At 33.0% G+C, this 21,834-nt stretch overlaps 1 protein-coding gene across 2 annotated transcripts; it reads left to right on the top strand.

Annotated features, from left to right (window-relative positions):
* The first annotated feature begins 6,674 nt into the window (after positions 1-6,674).
* Positions 6,675-15,982, top strand: LOC114305428 (uncharacterized). Of its 2 annotated transcripts, none has more exons than XR_014339646.1 (16): positions 6,675-7,233; positions 9,476-9,569; positions 9,699-9,806; positions 10,251-10,286; positions 10,533-10,643; positions 10,860-10,943; positions 11,046-11,164; positions 11,452-11,553; positions 11,798-11,914; positions 12,003-12,068; positions 12,572-12,638; positions 13,174-13,227; positions 14,111-14,348; positions 14,918-14,944; positions 15,062-15,088; positions 15,497-15,982. XR_014339646.1 is itself a non-coding variant. In XM_028250501.2 (16 exons), exons 2-16 carry the CDS (start codon positions 9,510-9,512, stop codon positions 15,692-15,694), a joined length of 1,263 nt encoding a protein of 420 aa, XP_028106302.2. In that variant the 5' UTR covers positions 6,675-7,233; positions 9,476-9,509; the 3' UTR covers positions 15,695-15,982. The 2 variants fall into 2 exon arrangements, 1 of the variants encoding a protein (XP_028106302.2); XM_028250501.2 differs by having other exon boundaries at positions 14,262-14,348.
* Positions 15,983-21,834: the final 5,852 nt, after the last annotated feature.

Below are 21,834 nucleotides of genomic sequence, written 5' to 3' on the forward strand. Positions count from 1 at the left end.
TAGTGGTGTGATGTTTATATATTTTAGTTGGAGTTCTCATTACTCTTTGATAAACTAATCATATGTTTCTGCTTTGTTTATTGGTGCTTACTGATTCCTTACAATTTTTAAGTTCCAATATTTATCCTTTGAATTTTCTTTGGAAAATTTTACACAATATTTATAAAATTTATACCTTTGAATTTTCTTTGGAATATTTTACAATATAATAGACTCATAAAGGAATTGTGTGGGTGATTTTCCGATTACACAGCCCAACTTAGTACTCAACTGGAGAACACCGGCAGAATAGATGACACCTATCTGACCTGCAACAGAAAGAAGAGTCTCCGGCGGTGGCTCGTCCACCCGGGGGTACTCCGACGATCAAGTCAGTACTCCATATCTCTCAAAGATAACCAATAGTGCTTAACTCACTAGACAGAATATCAAAAGCCATACCTTAGACCCATGGGGGTGCCTCCCTTTTATAGCCAACACAATCCTAGTCCCAATAGAAGCCTAGTTCTAATGGACTTAGGATTACTGCTAATCTTGGACTTCCAGTAGAATTAGGATAAACTCTCTAAGAGTCTCATCTTTACCCAAACTGTAGTCTTCTCCCATTCTAGGACTCTTGTCCCTTATCCGCTTTATCTCGAATTTTGGTATTCTCGCAGATAACCTCGGCCTAGCCGAGATTACCTCGGCATCATGACCAGGACACGTGGCACCTCGGCTGGCACTTCGGTGACACCTCGGCCACGTGTCGTTATTCAAAATTTTTATGTCCCCACAACTGCCCCCTAGGTTCTATTACCTTGGCATCCTGAGTGATGGAACCTATATCATTCCTTCCTTTAATCATGGCCCCGGTTTAATTTCAACTTGTAAAATTTTCTCAAGTTTCAACAAGTGTTAAACATCATATCGGTTTAACTTCAACTTGTAAACTTTTCTCAAGTTTCAACAAGTGTTAAACAATGATCTCGGCTTCAACTTGTAAATTGTCCACAAATTTCAACAAGTGTTTAAACAATGATCTCGGTTTAACTTCAACTTGTAAATTGTCCACAAATTTTAACAAGTGTTAAACAATGATCTCGGTTTAACTTTAACTTATAAATTGTCCACAAATTTCAACAAGTGTTAAACAATGATGTTGGTTTAACTTCAAATTGTAAATTGTCCACAAATTTCAACAAGTGTTAAACAATGATTTCGGTTTAATTTCAACTTGTAAATTGTCCACAAATTTCAACAAGTGTTAAATAATGATTTCGGTCTCTTGTTTGTGGGAATCTGGGATCTGCTCACTTTAGGCTGAGCTCTTTTCTTCTCGGACCTAATCATCTAGGCTGAGATTGTGTCTTCTGGGATTCTCCATGCCCGACCTCCCGCGAAGGCCGGTGAGAATGTCCCTTGGTCCCGCCATGCTGAGGGATTGCAGGAACCGTTTTCTGCCCCCTTGCCTGGGCATCTTTCTTGGCCGTTGGAATCGGTGTATCTTGTGACGGGAATGCTGGCTGGAGGTCGTCCTCATTATAATACTTGCTTCGGTCTGATTTCTTTGGCACGTCGCCCTCCTGGCGGACGTCCTCTTCTTCTTGATTCTTATCACGAGTTTCTTCGTTGTAGTTGTCTTTTTCGACGCCAAAGTCAATACGTTTCCCACTCTCAGTAGGGGTGTCGTCCCCAACCTTCTCTTTCGGTTTGTCGTTGGCTATCTATTCTCTTTTCGTTCCCACAGACGGCGCCAAATTGTGTGGGTGATTTTCCGATCACACAGCCCAACTTAGTACTCAACTGGAGAATACCGGCAGAATAGATGGCACTTATCTGACTTGCAATAGAAAGAAGAGTCTCCAGCGGTGGCTCGTCCACCCGGGGGTACTCCGACGATCAAGTTAGTACTCCATATCTCTCAAAAATAATTAATAGTGCTTAACTCACTAGACAGAATATCAAAAGCCATACCTTAGACCCATGGGAGTACCTCCCTTTTATAGCCAACACAATCCTAGTCCCAATAGGAGCCTAGCTCTAATGGACTTAGGATTACTGCTAATCTTGGACTCCTAGTAGAATTAGGATAAACTCTCTAAGAGTCTCATCTTTACCCAAACTGTAGTCTTCTCCCATTCTAGGACTCTTGTCCCTTATCCGCTTTATCTCGGATTCCGGTTTTCTCACAGATAACCTCGGCCTAGCAGAGATTACCTCGGCGTCATGACCAGGACACGTGGCACCTCGGCTGGCACTTTGGTGACATCTCGGCCACGTGTCGTTATTCAAAATTTTTATGTCCCCACAGGAACCTTTAGTTAAAATTTCATAAAATTTTGAAATGAATAACCATTTGTAAAATTCTTGAAAGTTAATTCTATTCCATGCAAAATTTTAATTCTACACAACCAAATAACCTACTCCCAGAATTACTACAAATTTGTTTAGTTAATGTTTGAAGAACGATGATGCACATTCAATGTTTTTTTGAGTAACTACAACAGTAGTCGTAACTTTTCTAGAATAGAGGTTGGGACATTGACCTTACTGGTAGCCATAAATTCCAATTGTGAGTGGAGTACTTTACTTGAGGTTAGAAAATCTTTAAATAAGTTGGTCTAAGGGATGTCAATTTTAAATCATATGTCCTCAAATATTCCTCAAATCTTCTATTGGTGACTTGTTTTCTTCATTTATTCATGCGATACACAAGTGAGGAGAAATTGGATCAGTGAAAGAATGAGGAAACAAGAGCTTGTCCTAAACATGGAGAAGGTAAGGTTACAAAAATGCACACGCTTTTTAAATGTCGTCTAGTGCTTTTTATTGATGTATATTAATGGGATCCTAATGTGAGATTTTGGTCAACTATTTCAATGGTTATGAAGCATAATTTGCTGAAGAGAAGTAAAGGCATTTCAAATTAATGAGAAACCTATTTGATATTTTGCTTGTGGGAGGATTTGAATAGTTGGAGCTATTGACATTTCATATATATATATATATATATATATATATATATATTTTTTACAGCGGCTGGTCGTAGCATTTCAGTGCACCATGTTAATCCACTAAAGGTATCTTAATTCAATTTTCTTTTTATAATTGTTATAATTTGAAATGTCAATTTTATTGAATAAGTGCTAATGGTTATATATTTACAGATTGCTTTTGCGTAAGCTATTGTGGATATTTATTTTTGTGTATGAAGAGCATTTGTTCTGTATATGAAAGACATTTATTTTTCTACAATCCTCTGTTTTGAAAATTCAGTGTTTTTGTATGTAATTTTTTATTTAGATGGATTATACTTGGTTGGTATGGATTTATATGATATTTGGAATATCATATTACAAGTTAAAGTTTTTGGATAGTTGATAATGACATGAGTATTATTGATAATGGATTTAGATGATAATTGATAGATGTGTTATTCAGTATATGTACTGGTTACAGGTTGCATTGATAATGGAATGCATATAATTTAGAAATTAATGAAAAATATTCAATTTATGCATTTTTTAAAAATTAATAAATAGAGTTTTTGACGACTAAACATTTACTAGTAGTAAAAAAAATAAAAAAGGGAACTTGTTGGCAACTAAACAGTTAGTAGCCAAAAAAAATGAAAGTTTTTGGCTACTAAAAAATTAGTAGCTGAAAAGGAGCACCATGATTTTAGCGACTAAAAAATTGGTAGCCAAAAAGGAGAGCCACATTTTTAGTGACTAAAAATTTTAGTCGCTAAAACAAAAAAAGACATTCATTGAAAACTTTGGACAACTAAATTTTTAGTCGCCAATTGGTGATTTTCGGCGACCAAAAAAAAAATTAGCCACCAATACCTTTCCCGCCAATCATCTAACAATAAAGCCGGCAACCAAAAAGTTTAGTCGGCAAAACGTTTTGGCAACTAAAAAATAACTTTTAACAACTAAAAATTTAATCACTAAAAATATAATTTATTATAATAAGTGCTCTATTCGCTGAATATGTAATTCTTATACTTGGCTCACACAATTACAACACTTCTTAAATATCATATTGGGGAAAATCGTAAGAATATCAAAATAATCACATATCTAATAATCCTTATTATGTGGGTCCCATTACTCAACTCACATCTGCTCCACCTAATATGTTATTCAAATTAATAAATTTTATAATTATTTTATTTATTGATGTGGCAGCTATTAAAGCGAGTTATGTTTTAAATTCTAGAGTTCATTTATAGCATGATACATTAGTAATATTTGCTAGTTTGTTTAGTATTTTCCTTAATGACTTAAAAGATCAATGGAATTTTGATAAGAGTATTAGTTGTGCAAAAAAAAATTTTAAAACAAAAATTAAACTTTTTGATAAGAATATTTTAAGGAGAAATGTTATTGTTAGATAAAAAAAAAAAAATCTTTGCATGCATGAATACATGTTCCATCTTAATTAAGTGGTCCTAATTGAAACTCAAAGGGACGCGTATAATAATGCTGTGTTTGGTTGGGAGATTTGGAGAGAAATTTGGAAAGAAATTTGGAAAGGGAAAGGAAAAAGGTGTGTGAAACTATGTGAAATGTATGTATATTTTATTCACATTTCACCTAACTTTTCTCTTTCTCTTTCCAAATCCCTCCTCAAATCTCCCGACCAAACACAGCGTAAATGAATATAAATCCTTGGACTTATTCTATTATATACATATATATATATATATCTTTTTATTTATTTATTTATTTGAGTTTGGGATTGCTTCATAGGAAGTTATCTTAATCTCTTGTATTATATTCAAATTACATAAATTTGTAGTTATTTCGTGCCGTAACTTATGATAATGTGGTGTAACTGTGAATTGAGTATTTGTTTCTATGAAAGTGAATGATCTTATTGTACTTTCCATGGCATTCAATGAATTTTTATTTTTTTATGATAAATATAAAAGACATATAATTTATTTATTTATATTTATTTGAAACTCAAAATATCTAGTTTGGTAATGACATTTTTTCCCTCTTATTAGAAAAAAAAAATGTTAAAAGAATTGTTACCTTTGATAACTAGGCTTTGTTTGGGATAACTTTTTTTTTTTTTTTTTTTTTTTGATTATTTTACTCTAACAAAAAAAATTCTATTATTTGGGATAAACTTTTAACTTTCTTTGTAATTGATTTGATGACTGTGAGAGAAAAAATGATATGATTAGAATTTTGATATGACATTTTGTTTCATTAGTTAAATTGTCTTTTTTATTGACTAATTAAATCACAGCCCAGATGCCAACTGGCCCTCACAATGCAAGAAATCATTATAAAAAATTTTAGGTTGTGTTTGGTTGTGTTTTCAAACCATGGTTGTACACCTTGATTCAAGTATGATGTTTGGAACGTATTCTAAAATCACGTTTCCAAAACTCAGCACAAAACACTCAGTCTCAGGTGCGGTTTTCGATTTTTTTTCTTCAAATTTGACCTAACTAGTTGTCCCACCGGTTGACCATAACAGTTTTTTTTTTTTTTTTGGAATTGATATGTTAATTTTTATATATTCGGAAAAAATGTTTTACAAATTTTTAAATATTTTTTATGTGTTTTAATATAATTTTGAGTTGTATGTTTGGTTATAAGTTGTAAGTTTTTGTATCAAATATCATATGTCACATTAAAAATTTCCCACTCAATTCAAAACTCTTCACCAAACAAAATTTTCACACTCAAATCATAATTCTAAAACTCACAAATTCAAAATACAACTCATACTCTCAAATGATATTTACAAAACTCTACCAAACGTAATCCATTTAAACTTCTACTTGAAAAGACACTGAAAGTTGAATTTAAGGCCTCGTTTAGCAAGTTAACATTTTAATCAAAAAGTTATTAAAAAAGTCAAAAAACCTATAACCTATACTAAAAAGTCAAATATTCTCTTTTCTCTCTACTTTTTACATATCTTTTAGTAAAAAAATTAAAAAGTCACCCCAAACATATTAGTTTTTTTTACCTCATATTTTAGCTAAAAAATAAAAAAGTTACTAAAATAGTCTGTTTCCAAACGAGACCTAAGTCTTGCTGGGCATATTGATATTTTAACTTAAAAGCTAAAAGAAATTAAATAGTCAAAAAAGAAAAAATTTAACTCAGACGAAAATAAAAGATTCTTTCACATTTATTAATATATTTTTACATAAGTTAACATATTAAGGGTTGTCTTTGGAAAAAACTTGTCTACACATATTTTTTAAAAAATCAACTAAAATAACTAGGGGTGTACGCAGATTAGATTAATCCAATTTTAAAGTAAATCAGGAGCCGAACTATGATAATTGGTTCCAGAAAAATTAGAACTTTATAACTGGACTAGAACCGAACTATAAAAACTAATTTGGTTTGCTTTGATTCAATTTTATGGGTTTAGATATATATTTTATGTTAATAAACAAATTAACTATAATTAATTTAGTTAAATTAATTAAAGTTTATCAATTTCACAGTGAAGGTTAGCATTTAAATCTTATAAAAGACTTTTTATATTTTAATTTTTACATATAAAAATATAAAAAAAATTGAAGTTTCAGAATTAGGAATCAAACCGATTTAAATGATTGCACTATTATCAGAATAAACCAAACCAATAATTTAAACCAAATTGAATTAATTTTGCCAATATTTAAACAATCCTAATTCCCAAACCAGATTGAATCTATTTTTTCAATTTTTAAACAATCCTAATTTCTAAGCCACGTCCTAATACAACCCTAATTCCCAAACCAGTCTTTAATACAGAAAAACATTAGAGCGAGTAATTGTGTAACGTATTCAACTTGTACTAGTAGACTACTCGACTTTTATGGAATTAAGGAGACGGTGTGCCGATTGGGTGTTTGTCTGTGCACGATTTTAAGTGAATACAAACACATGCAACTTGCAAGCAATCCCTCTCTCTCTCTCTTCTCTCTCCATAAAACGTGGCGCCTTCGACCCCTCCGTCTGTCGACTCCTTCCACCTCGCTTTCTCCCTCCTCCTCTGTTTCTCTCTCTAAATCTCTCTGCATCTTTCTATATTGACGCCAACATATTGAACAACTCATAGTGAACTACATACACATATATATATATATATATATATATACAGAGACACACACGTAGACGAGCTCGCCGGACTTCGATTCCGGTCGCCGGAGGAGGTCGTCGGATCTCTGTTTCAGCTGCAATCAGCACGTTCTATTCATTCTCAATCACGCTTTGAATCGCCTAGGTTTGTTTTCTCTTTCACTCTCTCTCGTAATCGAAATCGCCGGAGGTTGCGATTTTCGGTGTTTGTTTTTGTTTTTGAAATAGTGAATCAGAGCTGTGAAAACGCATTGAAATTTTTTTTTTTTTGGTTGTTTTAGTACAAATTTGTGTGTTCTATAGTTATAAGTGAAGGACTAATGTTGTTTGTACTAATTTTGTGTACCTGTTTAGTTTTTTTGTTTTGCGGGAAAATTTTGGTGTTTTCCTGGAAAATATTGGTTGTGTGCTGACGGGAAAGTGAGAAAGAATCCTTTATGTTTGTTGAGATTCTGTTGATATCCTAACTTTTTGCTCAAATTTCAATAGACTTTGTAATCGCCGGAGTTAGTGCGAACGCTGCGATTTTGTGTGTGTTTTTTTGTTTGTGGAATAACGAATCAGTCCTGAGATTTTCAAGCTCTGAAAAACGCATTGAATTTTCTTTTCAAGGAAATTTGTGTGTTTTAGCTTGAAGGACTATTGTTGCTATTAATTGTATTAATTTTGTGTACCTGTTTTGTTTAGTTTTTGGTTTGCGAGAAAATATTTGTAATTTTCCGGGAAAACATATTGGTTGTGTGCTCAGGAGAAAGTGAGAGAGAATCTATCATGTTCGTTGAGATTCTGTTGATGTCTTAATTTTCTGCTGGAATTCAATAACTTTTGTCTTCTTTTTGATAATATTGAAAAATTCAGACAGTACTTTCTGTTGGCTATGTTATTATCATCCCATGTGAGTGGTTGGAGACCACTTTAGAGAGAGTGGGAGTGGCACCTCCCCACTAACCAATCCACTCACTATTGCTGTCCAGCTACCTTCCCTCATGATATGTATAAATAGAGGTTGAGAGGAGAGTAGACAATGAGTGAGAACCATCAGAAATTGGAGAGTGAGAGCTGTTAGTTGAGTGAGTTTCATCTCCTCCTCTGTAATTGTATTTTTGCTCAATTTTAGTGATAATTCCCATTTCTGTCCGTGGATGTAGGCATTGGGCCGAACCACGTAAATATTGTGTTTTCTGTGTGTGTGAGATAATTCTCTGGGTGTCTTTGATCCTAACACTTTCTTATTCTTCTTCTTCATTTATTTTTGGATTGCCTGAAAATAAAATCCATACGGTCAAATTTTTGTTCGGGTGCTGCTTGTACTGTGGATTTGAAAATTCAGAGCTTTTATATATCTGCTACCAAAATCACATCTAGGACAAGTTTCTAACCCCACAATTGCACACAACATACATATATGATATACCCCACACCCACCAGGAGTTTTTTTGGTATAATATCTAGAGACTTTTTGCTAAATATTGTAATTTAATTACAGGTAAATTGCACTTTTAACCTTTGTATTTTAATTTAAATTTCACTAAGTCTTTATTATTTTAAATTGAACAATTTTGTCCCCATATTTAAGTCTTCTAATTTGGCCATTCCGTTCTAAATGGATGTTAAAAATAATGATTTTGGCACATTTTTAGTCTCTTGAGGTGTATATGTAGAAAAAAATTAATGGAATGACTAAATTGAAACTGGATCTAAACTGTAGGGAGCAAATTGTTCAAATTAAAACAATAAAGATGAAAGTGAAATTTAGGTCAAATTATAAGGTGAAAAGTATTACTAAAAATACTATAATTTTGAAACTATTTGCAAAAATACAACATTTTTTGAAATTACAACGTTTTTTTAAGTTGTGGGTTTTTTACCGAGTTCGCCAAATGTCAGCTTGGCAACTTAGCCTTGAAATCTCAAGTCATCCCAGGCTGAAATCACAAATTCCAAGTGCAATTCCATTCTTGGTATAAAAAGTTGGGTGGATTTCAACTTACATTTATAACTTGCTGCGATTTTAACTTTGACAATGCCAGCAAATACCAAGCTGACATTTAGACAACAGAAAATCACAACTTGAATATGCGATTCTAATAAAAATTTTGACTTCAATTTGCGGTTTCAGTAACTGTTGTATTTTGCCAAATAGTTTCCAAAAATATGTTTTTATAAATACTATAGCTAGTTAAAATACAATATTCAGCCAAAAACTCTCCCACACACACACATGCACAGCACAAATAACACACACACAACTCAAATGTCATGATCAAGTATTCACTCACCAAAACTCACATCAAGCATAAGATAAGCATTAACATTTTTTTAACGCTTGAGTTTTTTTTTTTTTTCCCTTCTGATATTAATATATTCTTTATATTCTTTGATTTCAGTTGTTATGAGAATAGATAAAAACTGTAGCTGTTTATGAGGACATTTAAATCATGGAGATGGATGATGAGGAAAAGACGCAGATTATTTGATTGGGTATATTTTATTTGATTATACTTGTAATTCTTTTAATTTTACAAACTAGGTGGATAGACATTTTGAATAACTTGTTTCATATTATAGAAGTTTTTAAGAGTATTTAACCATATAATGGTGGGGTTGCAGGGAACATGCGGAGTCAAAATGAAGCAACTTCCGTTTATGGGAATTATTTGTACAGTTATGTTGTTCATAGTCTATAGAACTACAAATTATCAGTTTCGACAGACAGAGGTATGGTGACATTTTCACTAATTTGAATATTGTGCTTTGGGTGATCATGTGTATGTATTGTGAATTTCAGGAGTTAATTTAAAGCTATTCTCATACTATATAACTTGTAATAACAGAACAATATGACTGATGTGACATTCCTTTGTTGATAACAGCCTTTAAAAAGAAAAGAAACAAAACTAGAAGGTTTTTTGTTTTTTTTAATCTGTATGGTTATTCTTGTCTTATGATGTTTGACACAAAAGCTTTTCATCTTTGAAACCTTGTGCCAATTGATAGTTCTCATTTTTTTGTAGTTTGTTGTTCAAACACTAGTTTCTTAATAATATAATCATCCACTGATGTCTCCTTTGTACCTTGGAGTACTTTTGAAGTTGGGCCTTTTCTTTTATTTTTTTTGTACTTTGCTTCCATTAATTTTTTTCTTCTCCTTTTCATCATCAGATAGACAAAAGATTGAATCCTTTCTACCCGTGGAAGGTAATATTTTGAGTTTTGTTTTGATTATTATTATTATTTTAACTACTCTGTTTTTATTCTTGTATTTGTCTACCTAAGACATGCACTTAATAATGACTCCACCTATTGCTTTTGATTAGATCTGATACTTGATTTTACAAGTTTTTGGGATTTCTTCAGTTGTTTTATGCACGTGATGGGTTAGGTCAATGTTGTTGTTCCTTATATTTACCATTATTCTGAGCTGCTGCTGATCCTTTCATCTAGGATACTGGTGTGGTGTCTACTACTTTGGATAGTTTACCTCGTGGCATCATTCAAGCCAGGTCGGATTTGGAGTTAAAACCTCTATGGTCAAAAAGTAGTTCAAAGTCAAAGGTTAGGTTTTGATCTTGGTATACTTTGGAATCAATACACAAACTTCTTTTGAATCATGTACTTTGTCTTCAAGTCACAAACTTTAATTCACAACGAAGGTTTTATTATTATTATTTTTTTAATTATATAAACAGTTACATTTATAGTAGTGTTAGTTATGTAGAAGATCAGTACTTCATACTTGTTGCCAACGTGCGTCTTTTCTTCACTTTTCAGGTTAATGTTTCAAGCTCTCATAACTTGCTGGCAATTCCAGTTGGTATTAAACAAAAAAGTAATGTTGATGATATTGTTCAAAAGGTATAACTGTCTATTAATGCTTGGCATTTAAAATCTATATCAGTTGTTATCATAAGACATGCCATTTTGTTGACATTATTTGCCTAATTTTAGTGAATTCAGTTTCTTTCAGAGAATTTTACAATTATGTTATTCCATTATGATGGGAACGTGGATGGATGGCGGGATCTTGAGTGGAATAAGAAGGCCATACATATAGTTGCTCATAACCAAACAAAATGGTAAATTTTTTTTTGTTGTTGTTTGTGTTTAAGTTTGATGATTTTTTTTTTAGTAAGCACTAGGATAAGTTTATGGATATATTTTTTTTACTATGGGATCTCAATGGTAGACTGATCAAATAGTGGTTCCTTCTATTGCCTTTATTGACAACTCATTACCCACCCACCCCACCCCCCCCCCCCCCCCCTCTTTTTCTCCTTTGATGTGGACTCCCTCCAATCTATCTACATGTATGCCAACAATTTTAATCCTAGAGTGGTGAGATAATGTTTTATTTTTATTGCAGGTGGTTTGCAAAGCGCTTTCTGCATCCAGCTGTTGTGTCTCTTTACGATTATATTTTTCTTTGGGATGAGGATTTGGGCGTAGAGAATTTTCACCCAGGAAGGTATAGTTCAAGCAATTACTGAATTTCTTTCTTCGTTGTAGTTCGATGTTTTCCTCCTTAAAAAATGAATATTTGGTACAAATATTATTTTGTGAATGCACTAGTACAGATAGTTCTTTGTGAATACACCTTAATTAAAATTGTAGAGTTGTTGGAATGTATTTGTGTGAAATTAGCAGATATGGTAACCAGAGTCTTTCCATAGAACATATTGATTGAGTGGTAGTTCTTTCCCCCATTGCAGATACTTGAAAATTGTGAAATCAGAGGGACTGGAGATATCTCAGCCAGCTTTAGGCCCAAATTCAACTGAAATACATCACAAAATTACCGCACGTGTACGAACGAATAAGTTTCATCGGTGAGTGGAGGGTGTTTGCAAATTGTTGATATAATTCTCCATTTGAAGTCTTGTCATATTAATACTAGCATATTTTTACTTAATGCAGAAGAATATGGGATGTTAGAGGCAGTGCAAAGTGTACAGAAGACAGCAAGGGGCCACCATGCACTGGGTAAGTTATCATAATACCTATATATTATGGCCATAATCATATTCTATTGTTCTCCTCTCTCTCTCTCTCTCTCTCTCTTTAAATTTTTGATTTTTTATAATTAATATGTTGTCTTGGTTAATACTCAACTCAACTCAACATGACTTTGTCTCAATTACTTGTGGCCAGCTACATGGATCCATTTCCTCTAAATGGTTCTATTTTCTGGGTTAATAGTTGTGCTAATTCTCCTAATTGTCTTGGTTCAATATGTCATCAAGCTAATAAGCAATGCCATCAAAACAGCTTTATTCTTTGCCGATCAAAAAAAAAAAAAAAAAAAAAAAAAAAAAAAAAATCAAAACAGCTTTATTGTGCAACTCTTCAAGATGTATTTTTGTCTTTTTAAGTTTTAATGTAGGGAACCTTAACGATTTAAAAAGCAATATGATTTATGAATAGGATTTCAATGTGGATGCCTTTTGTTCCTTGCTAAAATGAGTATAACGCTTCACCTTTTGTAGGTTTGTGGAAGGAATGGCTCCAGTATTTTCAAGATCTGCTTGGCATTGTGCTTGGCATCTTATACAGGTGAATTTATATATCTCTTTTTTTCTTTCTTTCTTTCTTTCTTTGAATCATATATTTTGAGATATTATTGAGGCAAACATGACTGTTGTTGTATATAATCATTAGTAGTTAACATTTTCTAGTTTTCCTTAGGAACCTTACGATTGAAGTGGCATCTTATCTTCAAAATCTATCATTAAATCGGTCTTGTTTGAGAAAATCTATACACATCTCAGATGGATGTCTTGTCACTAAAGACCTAAATCCAAGTGATGGCCACATTTGATGTTTAGGAGCCAAATTTGTATTATCTGATGGATGATGAATGGTTTGGAACAGTGTCTTGCATATTGACCTTCCCATAAGTATTATTTTATGATTTGTCTCACTGTCTTTAGTCATAGCATGGAAGTAAGCTTTTAGCGTTCATCGGGTTCTTAAAAGAAATTCTTCTCTCGATAGCCATTATTTGAATGAGTGTTTTGTATATGTGCATCACCGGCATATAGAATTAAACGGCAACTTAACTTACAGAGGTGCTTCTGTTTTTTGTCAGAATGATCTTATTCATGGATGGGGAATGGATATGAAACTTGGGTATTGCGCACAGGTAAGATTTACTTGCACCTTTTGATTGGTTTGTCTAGCACTGCTGAATTGTTTTGGGAATTGTCTCTCATGTTCTATTTTATAAGATGAGGACCACCAAACTGTGTTACTGCATGAACATAGAATCTTCTCCTTCCAACTGTTTGTGAAAGTCACTTCTGAAACCACCCTTACCACCTCAATCACTGTTGAGATGGCTGATATCACTCTTCCATCATCAACACCACCAACATAATCCAATCACCGGAACCACCTTCTTGAACACCACCATCTTGCCATCATCACTCGCCCATACTAAAGATTTCTAGTAATTATCGAGACTTGAATGACATTTAACTTTATTTGTAGTGGACTGCATTGGTAAGAGTGAGACTGGTCTAGAGAGTAGTTGCCAATGCAATCAATGTTTTGTATATAGTAGCAGTGCAAAGACACATCTTCGAGGATGCATAAGCTGAATTTTTCAACCAAGTTTGGCATTTCTTTTCCTCTGTTTCAAAGAGAGAGAGAGAACACCCCTTTCCTCCCTCTCAAGTCTCACCCTTCAAAGAAATTTAAAAAAAGAAAAGGGTTCTGTGAAGCTAATTGCCTATTTTTTTGCTTGTCAAATGTGCTAGGGTGTGTGTGAACACGTGCATGCACACATCTTATTCTTAAATCTTTGAATCAAGGTGTACCGATTTGTAGTTTTGTATGTGAAGATGTATTATGTAATACAGCCCATGTTGTATTTTGTTTTCTTTGCATTTTGGGTTTGTAAAGCTGCGTCATAAATATGTTTCCATATCAAATGGTTTGGTTCTAGGTTCTTTTAGTGGTTTTTCATAGAACAAAACTATTTTGCATTGGGTAATGGTTGTACTAAAGGCTCCCCCTTATAGCAGGGCCTGGGTGAGGTAGCAGGTAGGCAACATTACCCTCATTCTTTTCGAGAGGTTCATTCCTGTGCCACAAGGCCAAGGGCGGGTAGCACTTACCTTTTGAATTTTGCATTGGTTTATACATTCTTCATCAAATTTGTTATTTTTTTCACAGGGGGACCCATCAAAAAATGTGGGAGTTGTTGATAGTGAATATATTGTTCATAAAGGAATACAAACTTTGGGAGGGGCATCTAGAAAGGTCATTTGCCTAAACTATTCCTTTTCTTCATTTAATTTCCTGCACTTAATGTTTTCTCTACCACTTTCTTTCTTGCATTGAATGCTACATGATTTGTCCAAAATTTCACGTATTACTGCTTAATGGGTTAGAGAAAGAAGAAAGATTTTTTTAAGGTCCTAGAAACTGTGACGAGAACTGTATTTCTTGTTATTGATCTGCATGAGTTTAAGAAAAGTATTTTTTTATTTTCCTTCCAAACCAAAGAAACCATTCATGAAGGAAATTACACAAATGAAGATGAAAACATTTCAAAAAACAGAGACCATTGAGAAATTTAATCTTACTTTTAAATTGATTTCACAAGAAAAAAAAAAAAAAAACATGGTCTAAATGGGTTCGATTAGGACAATGTGGTGACAAAATTGTCAGAATTATAGTTTACATCTCTTCCTTCATATTCATCTATAATTTTTTACCGTTCTAAATAACGCAGGAGAATTAGCAGCATAATCATTGATTTTGTTGTTGTTGATGTAATGGCTATATCTCCGCCTACCTCTTTTAATGCTTTCTCCATCTTCATGCAGGCTTCAAGTCCTGAAGAGTCGACAAAGGTATACTTCCCTTCTAGTCCTACTGTCTTCTATTTGTTTCTATATATGTTCAAATATTTCTACATCTTAAACAAATTTTACTTTTCTCGCACTCAGTTTTTCCCTTTTGATTTTCAGAAACATACTGTTGATATGCGAGTTGAGGTGAGTCAACGAAACCTGTAATGTACTCTGTCATTTTAAGTCTTTGCGTTCTTCAATAACTATCATTAAAAACCACAGATGCTTGTGTCTAGAATGATAAATAGCGGATCTAAGGCTGTGTTCCAAGATCCCAACACATTGTAAATTTTTATTTTAAAGAATTTTTAAAAACTAATTACACATTATGCACCTTTGTTTTGATCTTTCATGTTATTTGACATTTGGTACCACGGAAAATGTTTTTCATGGTCAACGAAAATAATGATTTCAATTTTTAAAGGTGGAAAACGTTTTCTGAAAATGTTTTCTATGGAAAAACTTTCTAATTTTTTTATTTTTTTTCTCAAAATAAGATTTCTGCCAAAACAAACTTCTTGGTTTTTTATATTGAAATTGGATTATAAGCAGGTAAGGAGGCAATCAACATCGGAGCTTCAAATATTTAAAAAGCGCTGGGAACAAGCTGTGGAGGAGGACAAGGACTGGGTTGATCCGTTTATAAGAAAGCAAAGACAAGCTGTGCAGGACGACGACAAGAACTGGGTCGATCCGCTTACAAGAAAGCGAAAACGCACACGACAACAGAACCAAAGACTGCACATCTGAATTTTTAGTTTTGATATTTTTTATTTATTTTTTTTCTTTTCTTACTTCCATACATGTAATTTAGGAGTTGTTTGGGATGAGCTAAATAAGTATATTTTTTATCTTTTTACAAAAAAATGTGTAAAAAAATAGAGAGATGATGTGATAAAAAAAAGATAAAAAAATAAATTATTTGAGGTATGTCAAACTTGACTTTAGTCATTTAGGCCCATTGGATCTCACAATAATTGGTTCATTGATTTGAGTAGTCAATGTTCTCCATTTAATAGTGAAATGTGGTTCTCAAAATATATGTACTTTGTAGTTGTTGTTTCTCCATTTGGCCCCGTTTATTTTGGGGGTAAATGATGGAATGGGATTAGAATGGAGGTAAAGTTATTTAGTGTTATGTTTGTTTGTAGAGTTGGGAAAGGAATTAGGATGGAGGATGAGATTAAGATGGAGGTTGGAAGGGAGACTGAGATGTAGGAGGTAGAGATGGTATTAAAAAAGTAGTGAGGGGATTAGAAATTTTTTTATTTATTTTTTATTTTTTACATATTGGGATTTTTTTTTTTGAACATTAATGTTTATTTTTTTGTATTTGTTTTATTATTTTATATAAAAATAATTTAACAATTATACACTAACAACTATCATCAAAACAATCATAATTTTACTTAATCCCCTCACTATTAATCTCTTCACTAACAATTCCCTCACTATTAATCTCCTTCATTCTATCTCTAAAAACAAATGAGTCCTTTATGTCTATTGTCTTTCTCTATCCCCTTTCAAGGTCTAATGGCTGTTCATCTCCAGTTTCACATAATTAACCGAGTGAAGGTAGAGAACGAAGAAACATACATAAAGCAGTGAGAGAAACATACATAAAGTAGTAAAAAATTATTCAATAGATCAGGTACATCAAGTCATCATGTTGATGTGGTATGCTCAACTAATAAAGTTTTAAGAAATGTGGCAGTTATTGATAAAGTTGCTATAATTACTCCATATATTGTGACTTTTTTCCTTCATATATTGTTCTCATTGACTAAGCACACTATTATCGTGAAATTTTTAACCCATCGAATAACTTCTCATAGTAGGACTTTTTTTGTGTGTAGCTTGTAGATTTGTACTTATTCCGCCTTTGGTGCGAATTGGTAACCAAAATTAAAAGATTATTATTATTTTTTTAATCAACATTGGTTGTAATCTATGCAATTAAGGGAAAAAAAATGATGAATATTCAATTTTTAAAGTTAGGTTAAAGAGAATGAGGAAGATGGTGGCATGTTAACCTAAACATTTCTTTGTCTCTCGTATAGATATATGTTTGGTGGAATGGGTTCCTCTTTCGTCCGACCATTAATTGGATTGAAGTGTATAGTTGAGAGGTGTGGATGGATGTTGGCAATTCAAATTATTTATTTTATAAAATTTAGTAATAGATTGTTCGTATAAATATTAATAATTGAATATTGGTAACAAAATGATTGGATGTCACTAGGAATATTCATGCATCCGTTTGGTTGAATTTGGAATTAATTTTTAAATTCAATTTAATTATGGGCAGTTTTAAATTTTTGAATACAGAATCAAACCAATCATGCATTAGAACTTTTATTTTTTGATAAAAAAAATCATGCATTAGAACTAACCTAACCTAACCCAATATAGCTCGGGTTCGTTCGGATTAAAACCACAGTTCTATTATATTAAAAATAAGTGAATCAATCAATAATAAATAATTAAAATACAAAAATCTTTTAACATTTAAACATAACATAAACAAAGAGTAAAATATTGTTTAATGCAAATCAATATAAATTAAATCCAATTCAAGTTTAAATATGACTAATATAAATTAGGATAAAATTTGCTTTATCCCCCTTTTGGTTTTGCCTTGGAGCACCTCACCCCTTTATAGTTCAAATATTTGCAAAGAACCATATTATGATTTTGGACTAGTGCAAAACTAACTCGGTTAAAAGTAAGGGCAAAATTACTTAAATAGTCCTATAGTATATTATCTTTCTCTCTTCTTTAATATAAATAATTTTCTATCTTAATCACATATTTAACAAATAAAATCATAGTAAACTAATCACTCTAATTTATTACTATAAAATTATCTTAATCTAATTTTTATATTTTTTATTTTTAACCCAATTTCTTATTTAATAACATTTTAAATTAAACATAAAATTACCGTAACCCAAGATAACCTAAACACCTTAATTTATTACCATAAAATTAAATCATAAAATTATCTTAATCTAATTTTTAATTTTTTGTAAAATTTAAAAATACACACACATATATATATATATATATATATAATTAAATCATAAATTAAACTAAACACTCTAATTTATTATCTTAAAATTACCTTAGTTAATAATATTTTTAATTAAACATATATATATATTTAACAAATTAAATCGTAAATTCATTAATTTATTAAAATTATTTTATTTAATAATATTTTAAATTAAACATATAAATGTATATATTTAACAAATTAAATCATAATCATAAATTAACATAAATATATTAATTTATTACCATAAAATTAAATCATAAATTACCTTATTCTAATTTTTATTTTTAACCCAATTTCTTATTTAATAAAATTTAAATCAAACATTTACATGTGTATATGTATATAAATTAAACCATAATTTAACCTAAATAATCTAATTTATTATCTTAAAATTTCCTTAATTTATAACCCAATTTCTCATTTAATAACATTTTAAATTAAATTAATTTTTTTTATAAAAGATGACAATTAGGGTTAGGGTTTGGTTAATATTAAGATTTAATTTTGAGAATAAGATGAATATGAGGGTATTATTAACATTTGATTCAAGTTTTGACTTTGATTTTAACTTAACACTTTTGCATTGTCCGTTCTCAATTTGAGATAGTGTGGCACACCTTCCATTATCTTTAATGAAAAAATTAATTGTACCACTTTAGTCCAAAACAATAAGGGAGTTTTCTCCCTATATTTGAACTATAAGGGATAAACTGCTCCAAGTCGAAACCACAATGGAGTAAAATAAATTTTGCTCTTTAAATTAATTAAAAAAATACAACAAATGGTGTTGTTTGGCAAGTTGGTTTGTGGCTAAAATAGCCATAAAAGACAAAATAGACTATTTTAGGCACAACAAACAAAACATCACATCCAACCCATAATCATTACACTCTTCTCTCACAAAAAAAGTCAAAAAAGCCAAAAAATCCTTCCCAAACTAAGTTTTTTAGCCCAGGCTAAAATAGCCAAAAAAGTCAAAAAACCAACCCACTTTCCAAACGGAGGCTCAAACTTTTAGTAACTCCTAAGTTCACCTAGCAATTCTTGTATGTGAAAAATTATTAGATGTAATCAAATCTATTGTAATAGACCAATAAGGTGAAAACATATTAATATAAATAAAAAATTAATATATATATATATATAAGTTCAGTTCTTAGGTTGATTCAATTTAGATAAGGCCTAAATCAAGAACTAATCAAATCCTATCAGTTTGATGATTTGAAGATCCGGAATCAAACCAATATACTAAAAAACCAATCCAACCCAACCTAAAAGAGATTGGTTTGGATTGGTTGTTTACTACGTAATCTGAACACCGCTGGATGTCACTTGTCTTAAAAAATTAACAAGAAGTGTAATTTTGAGCATAAATAATCTATTTTTTAAAATAAATATAATTCAATTATATAATTATCGATGTTTACTCAATTTAATTTTTTATATAAATAATTAATTTGACTAGTCCCAAAAGATGGTAGATTTAAATTATTAAAATAGCTCAAAATGGAGAAAAAAATTATTTAGTGCTCCCAGAGCGCCACGTGATAGTACTCGTCACCAATTATAAACTCCTATGCCTTTACTTAATACAAAATTATAAATCTCACATCTTTTATCAATCACAATATTTTTGAGACACTATCTGATGGTACTCCAACACCAACCAATAACTTCTCAAGATGGGGAGGGGAGGATTACTTTTCATCCATGGTTTTTGAGCTGGAGTATTAGACCTATTATGGAGCGAATTGTAGTAGGTTTTGTAGGAGAGGGTTCAAGAAAGGAGTTGGAAAATTCGAAGATCTTCGAAGATCCTTGAAGAACAACTTCGAATTCTCTAGAATATGATGAGAGGCTTAGATTCTTCAATGGTCTCAACTCAAGAACACAAAAGAAAGGAGATGATGGAGATAAGAGATTGGGTGAAGAAGAAGGCAAAATGGCTAGAGAATAGAATAATGGCAAGGCTCTCCCATGGATCTCCCACTTTCACTCTCAAGGTTGATAATGGAGAAGGGAAATTAGTTCTTTCCCAAGAGTTAAAAAATCTCCAAAATCCATCCCTTGTAAAGCTATGGGTGGGTGCTATTTATAGGCACCTCATGATGTAGGATGGAGCCCATGTGCAAGGCACATGGGGGATATTCTCTCTAACCACCTTGTTCGAGGAGGTGACCTCTCCGAGGAGGTGACTTCTCCGAGGATGAGAAAACCCCGAAAAGGAGATCAGTCCCTCGGCGAACCCTTCTTCTTAGCCACACCTAACCAATGATCCCCAATCATCCCAAAGGGTCAGGGGTAGTCCCAGAGGACGTCCTGCCGCAAAAATATTGCCGAGTCTCATGGACCCCCCGGGGTCGTGCCACCTCGACCCGGGTATAGGCTAGTTTAACCGAAGAGTGAATTTATCTCCACTCACCGTCCTCGGGATCGGGTTCTTTGTTCGAACTCCATTACGCCCATGGTTCTGGTGCGTAAATCCTGGAAAGCTCCGAGCCCGCAAGTGTTCTGGGACTCATTAACGGAGCGACTTCTAGATTGCGTCTGAATCCGTTCAAAGCCAAGTACTTCGGATCTCTAGATTCGTGGATCCGAATCATTTCGAGTCCGAGTGCCTCGGATCTCTAGGCTTGCTTAATACCCTTTCGAGTTCGGGCCCGGGTAAGTCTCTAGGTTCGTGGATCCGAACTCTTTCGAGGCTTAGAGCGATTCAATCCGTTTGATGGCGATAAATCTGGGCCCACCGATTCTTGGACTTGCGATAAATTCGGGCCCACTGATCTTGGGCTATTGGGCCTAAATAATTTAGTGGGCTCAAATTAGCCCCTCTTACATTTGCCCCTTGCGTGTATGAGAAATTTTAAATTTCTCAGACATGCATACTGTCATTTCTTCGACCCTGTTTCGCATCACGTTCCCAAAAAAAAAAACATTTTGTCACGACAGAGCCTATGGATAAAGTTGATGACGCACTTCAATTTACAGAAAAAATTGACAAGCAAAAATTTTATTTTTTTGTACTCTCTTTTTTTTTTTTTTTTTTTCACTACTCCAAGTATTGAAAAATACAAAACTTTTTTTTTTTACTCCAAGTAAAAGAAATAAGAATTAAGATAAGAAAAAAAAAAATTTTTTTCTTTTTTTTTTTTTGGCTTGGAAATAGGTTGGCCTCTTATATATATGCATATATATATTCAGAATATATGAGACATATTCCGTATATCACACCCTTTTTTTTTTTTCTATTTAAAGAAAGGGTCCAAAACCCTAAACCTCACAACTTTTCTTTTGTTCAGCCGCCGAAACCGATCAACCTTCTCCTTCCTCTTATTTTTTCTTTTAAATTAATGGCATACACTTTCTTCTTTAACCCAGCTTTTCTTCTTCTTGAACAAGACCAACCCAGCTCTTCTTCAATTGATGCTTCGCAGCTACCAACCCAAAGGCCACCGTGACCAGCTTGCTTTGCAACTACTGAAGACCACCGACGTCACCGACACACCGATGCTGACTCCTCTGCAACATCATTGCCATTGCAGGCCTCGACTGACCAGCGCCGACGCCACTGCTACTGCCGGCCTCGACTGCCCGGCGCTGCTGCCCGTTGGCTTATCTTCCTTGCAGCTTCACCATCGGTGCTTCATTTTAGTGTGACGACGCAGCTTCTCGGAGACCCAGACACACCGGAGCTCAGTTCCGCCGACCAGCACCGACGCTCCCGACCTCTCTGCAATGTCATCATTTTCCAACCTCGCCAAAATAGTGCCGCCGTTGGTTCGGCTGTGCGTTGTCCTCGTCGGGGCCGTGCCCTCCTGGCTTAGCAACCTTT

The sequence above is a fragment of the Camellia sinensis genome, chromosome 9, assembly GCF_055761805.1.
Source record: "Camellia sinensis isolate YWXY chromosome 9, ASM5576180v1, whole genome shotgun sequence".
NCBI classification, from domain to species: Eukaryota; Viridiplantae; Streptophyta; class Magnoliopsida; order Ericales; family Theaceae; genus Camellia; species Camellia sinensis.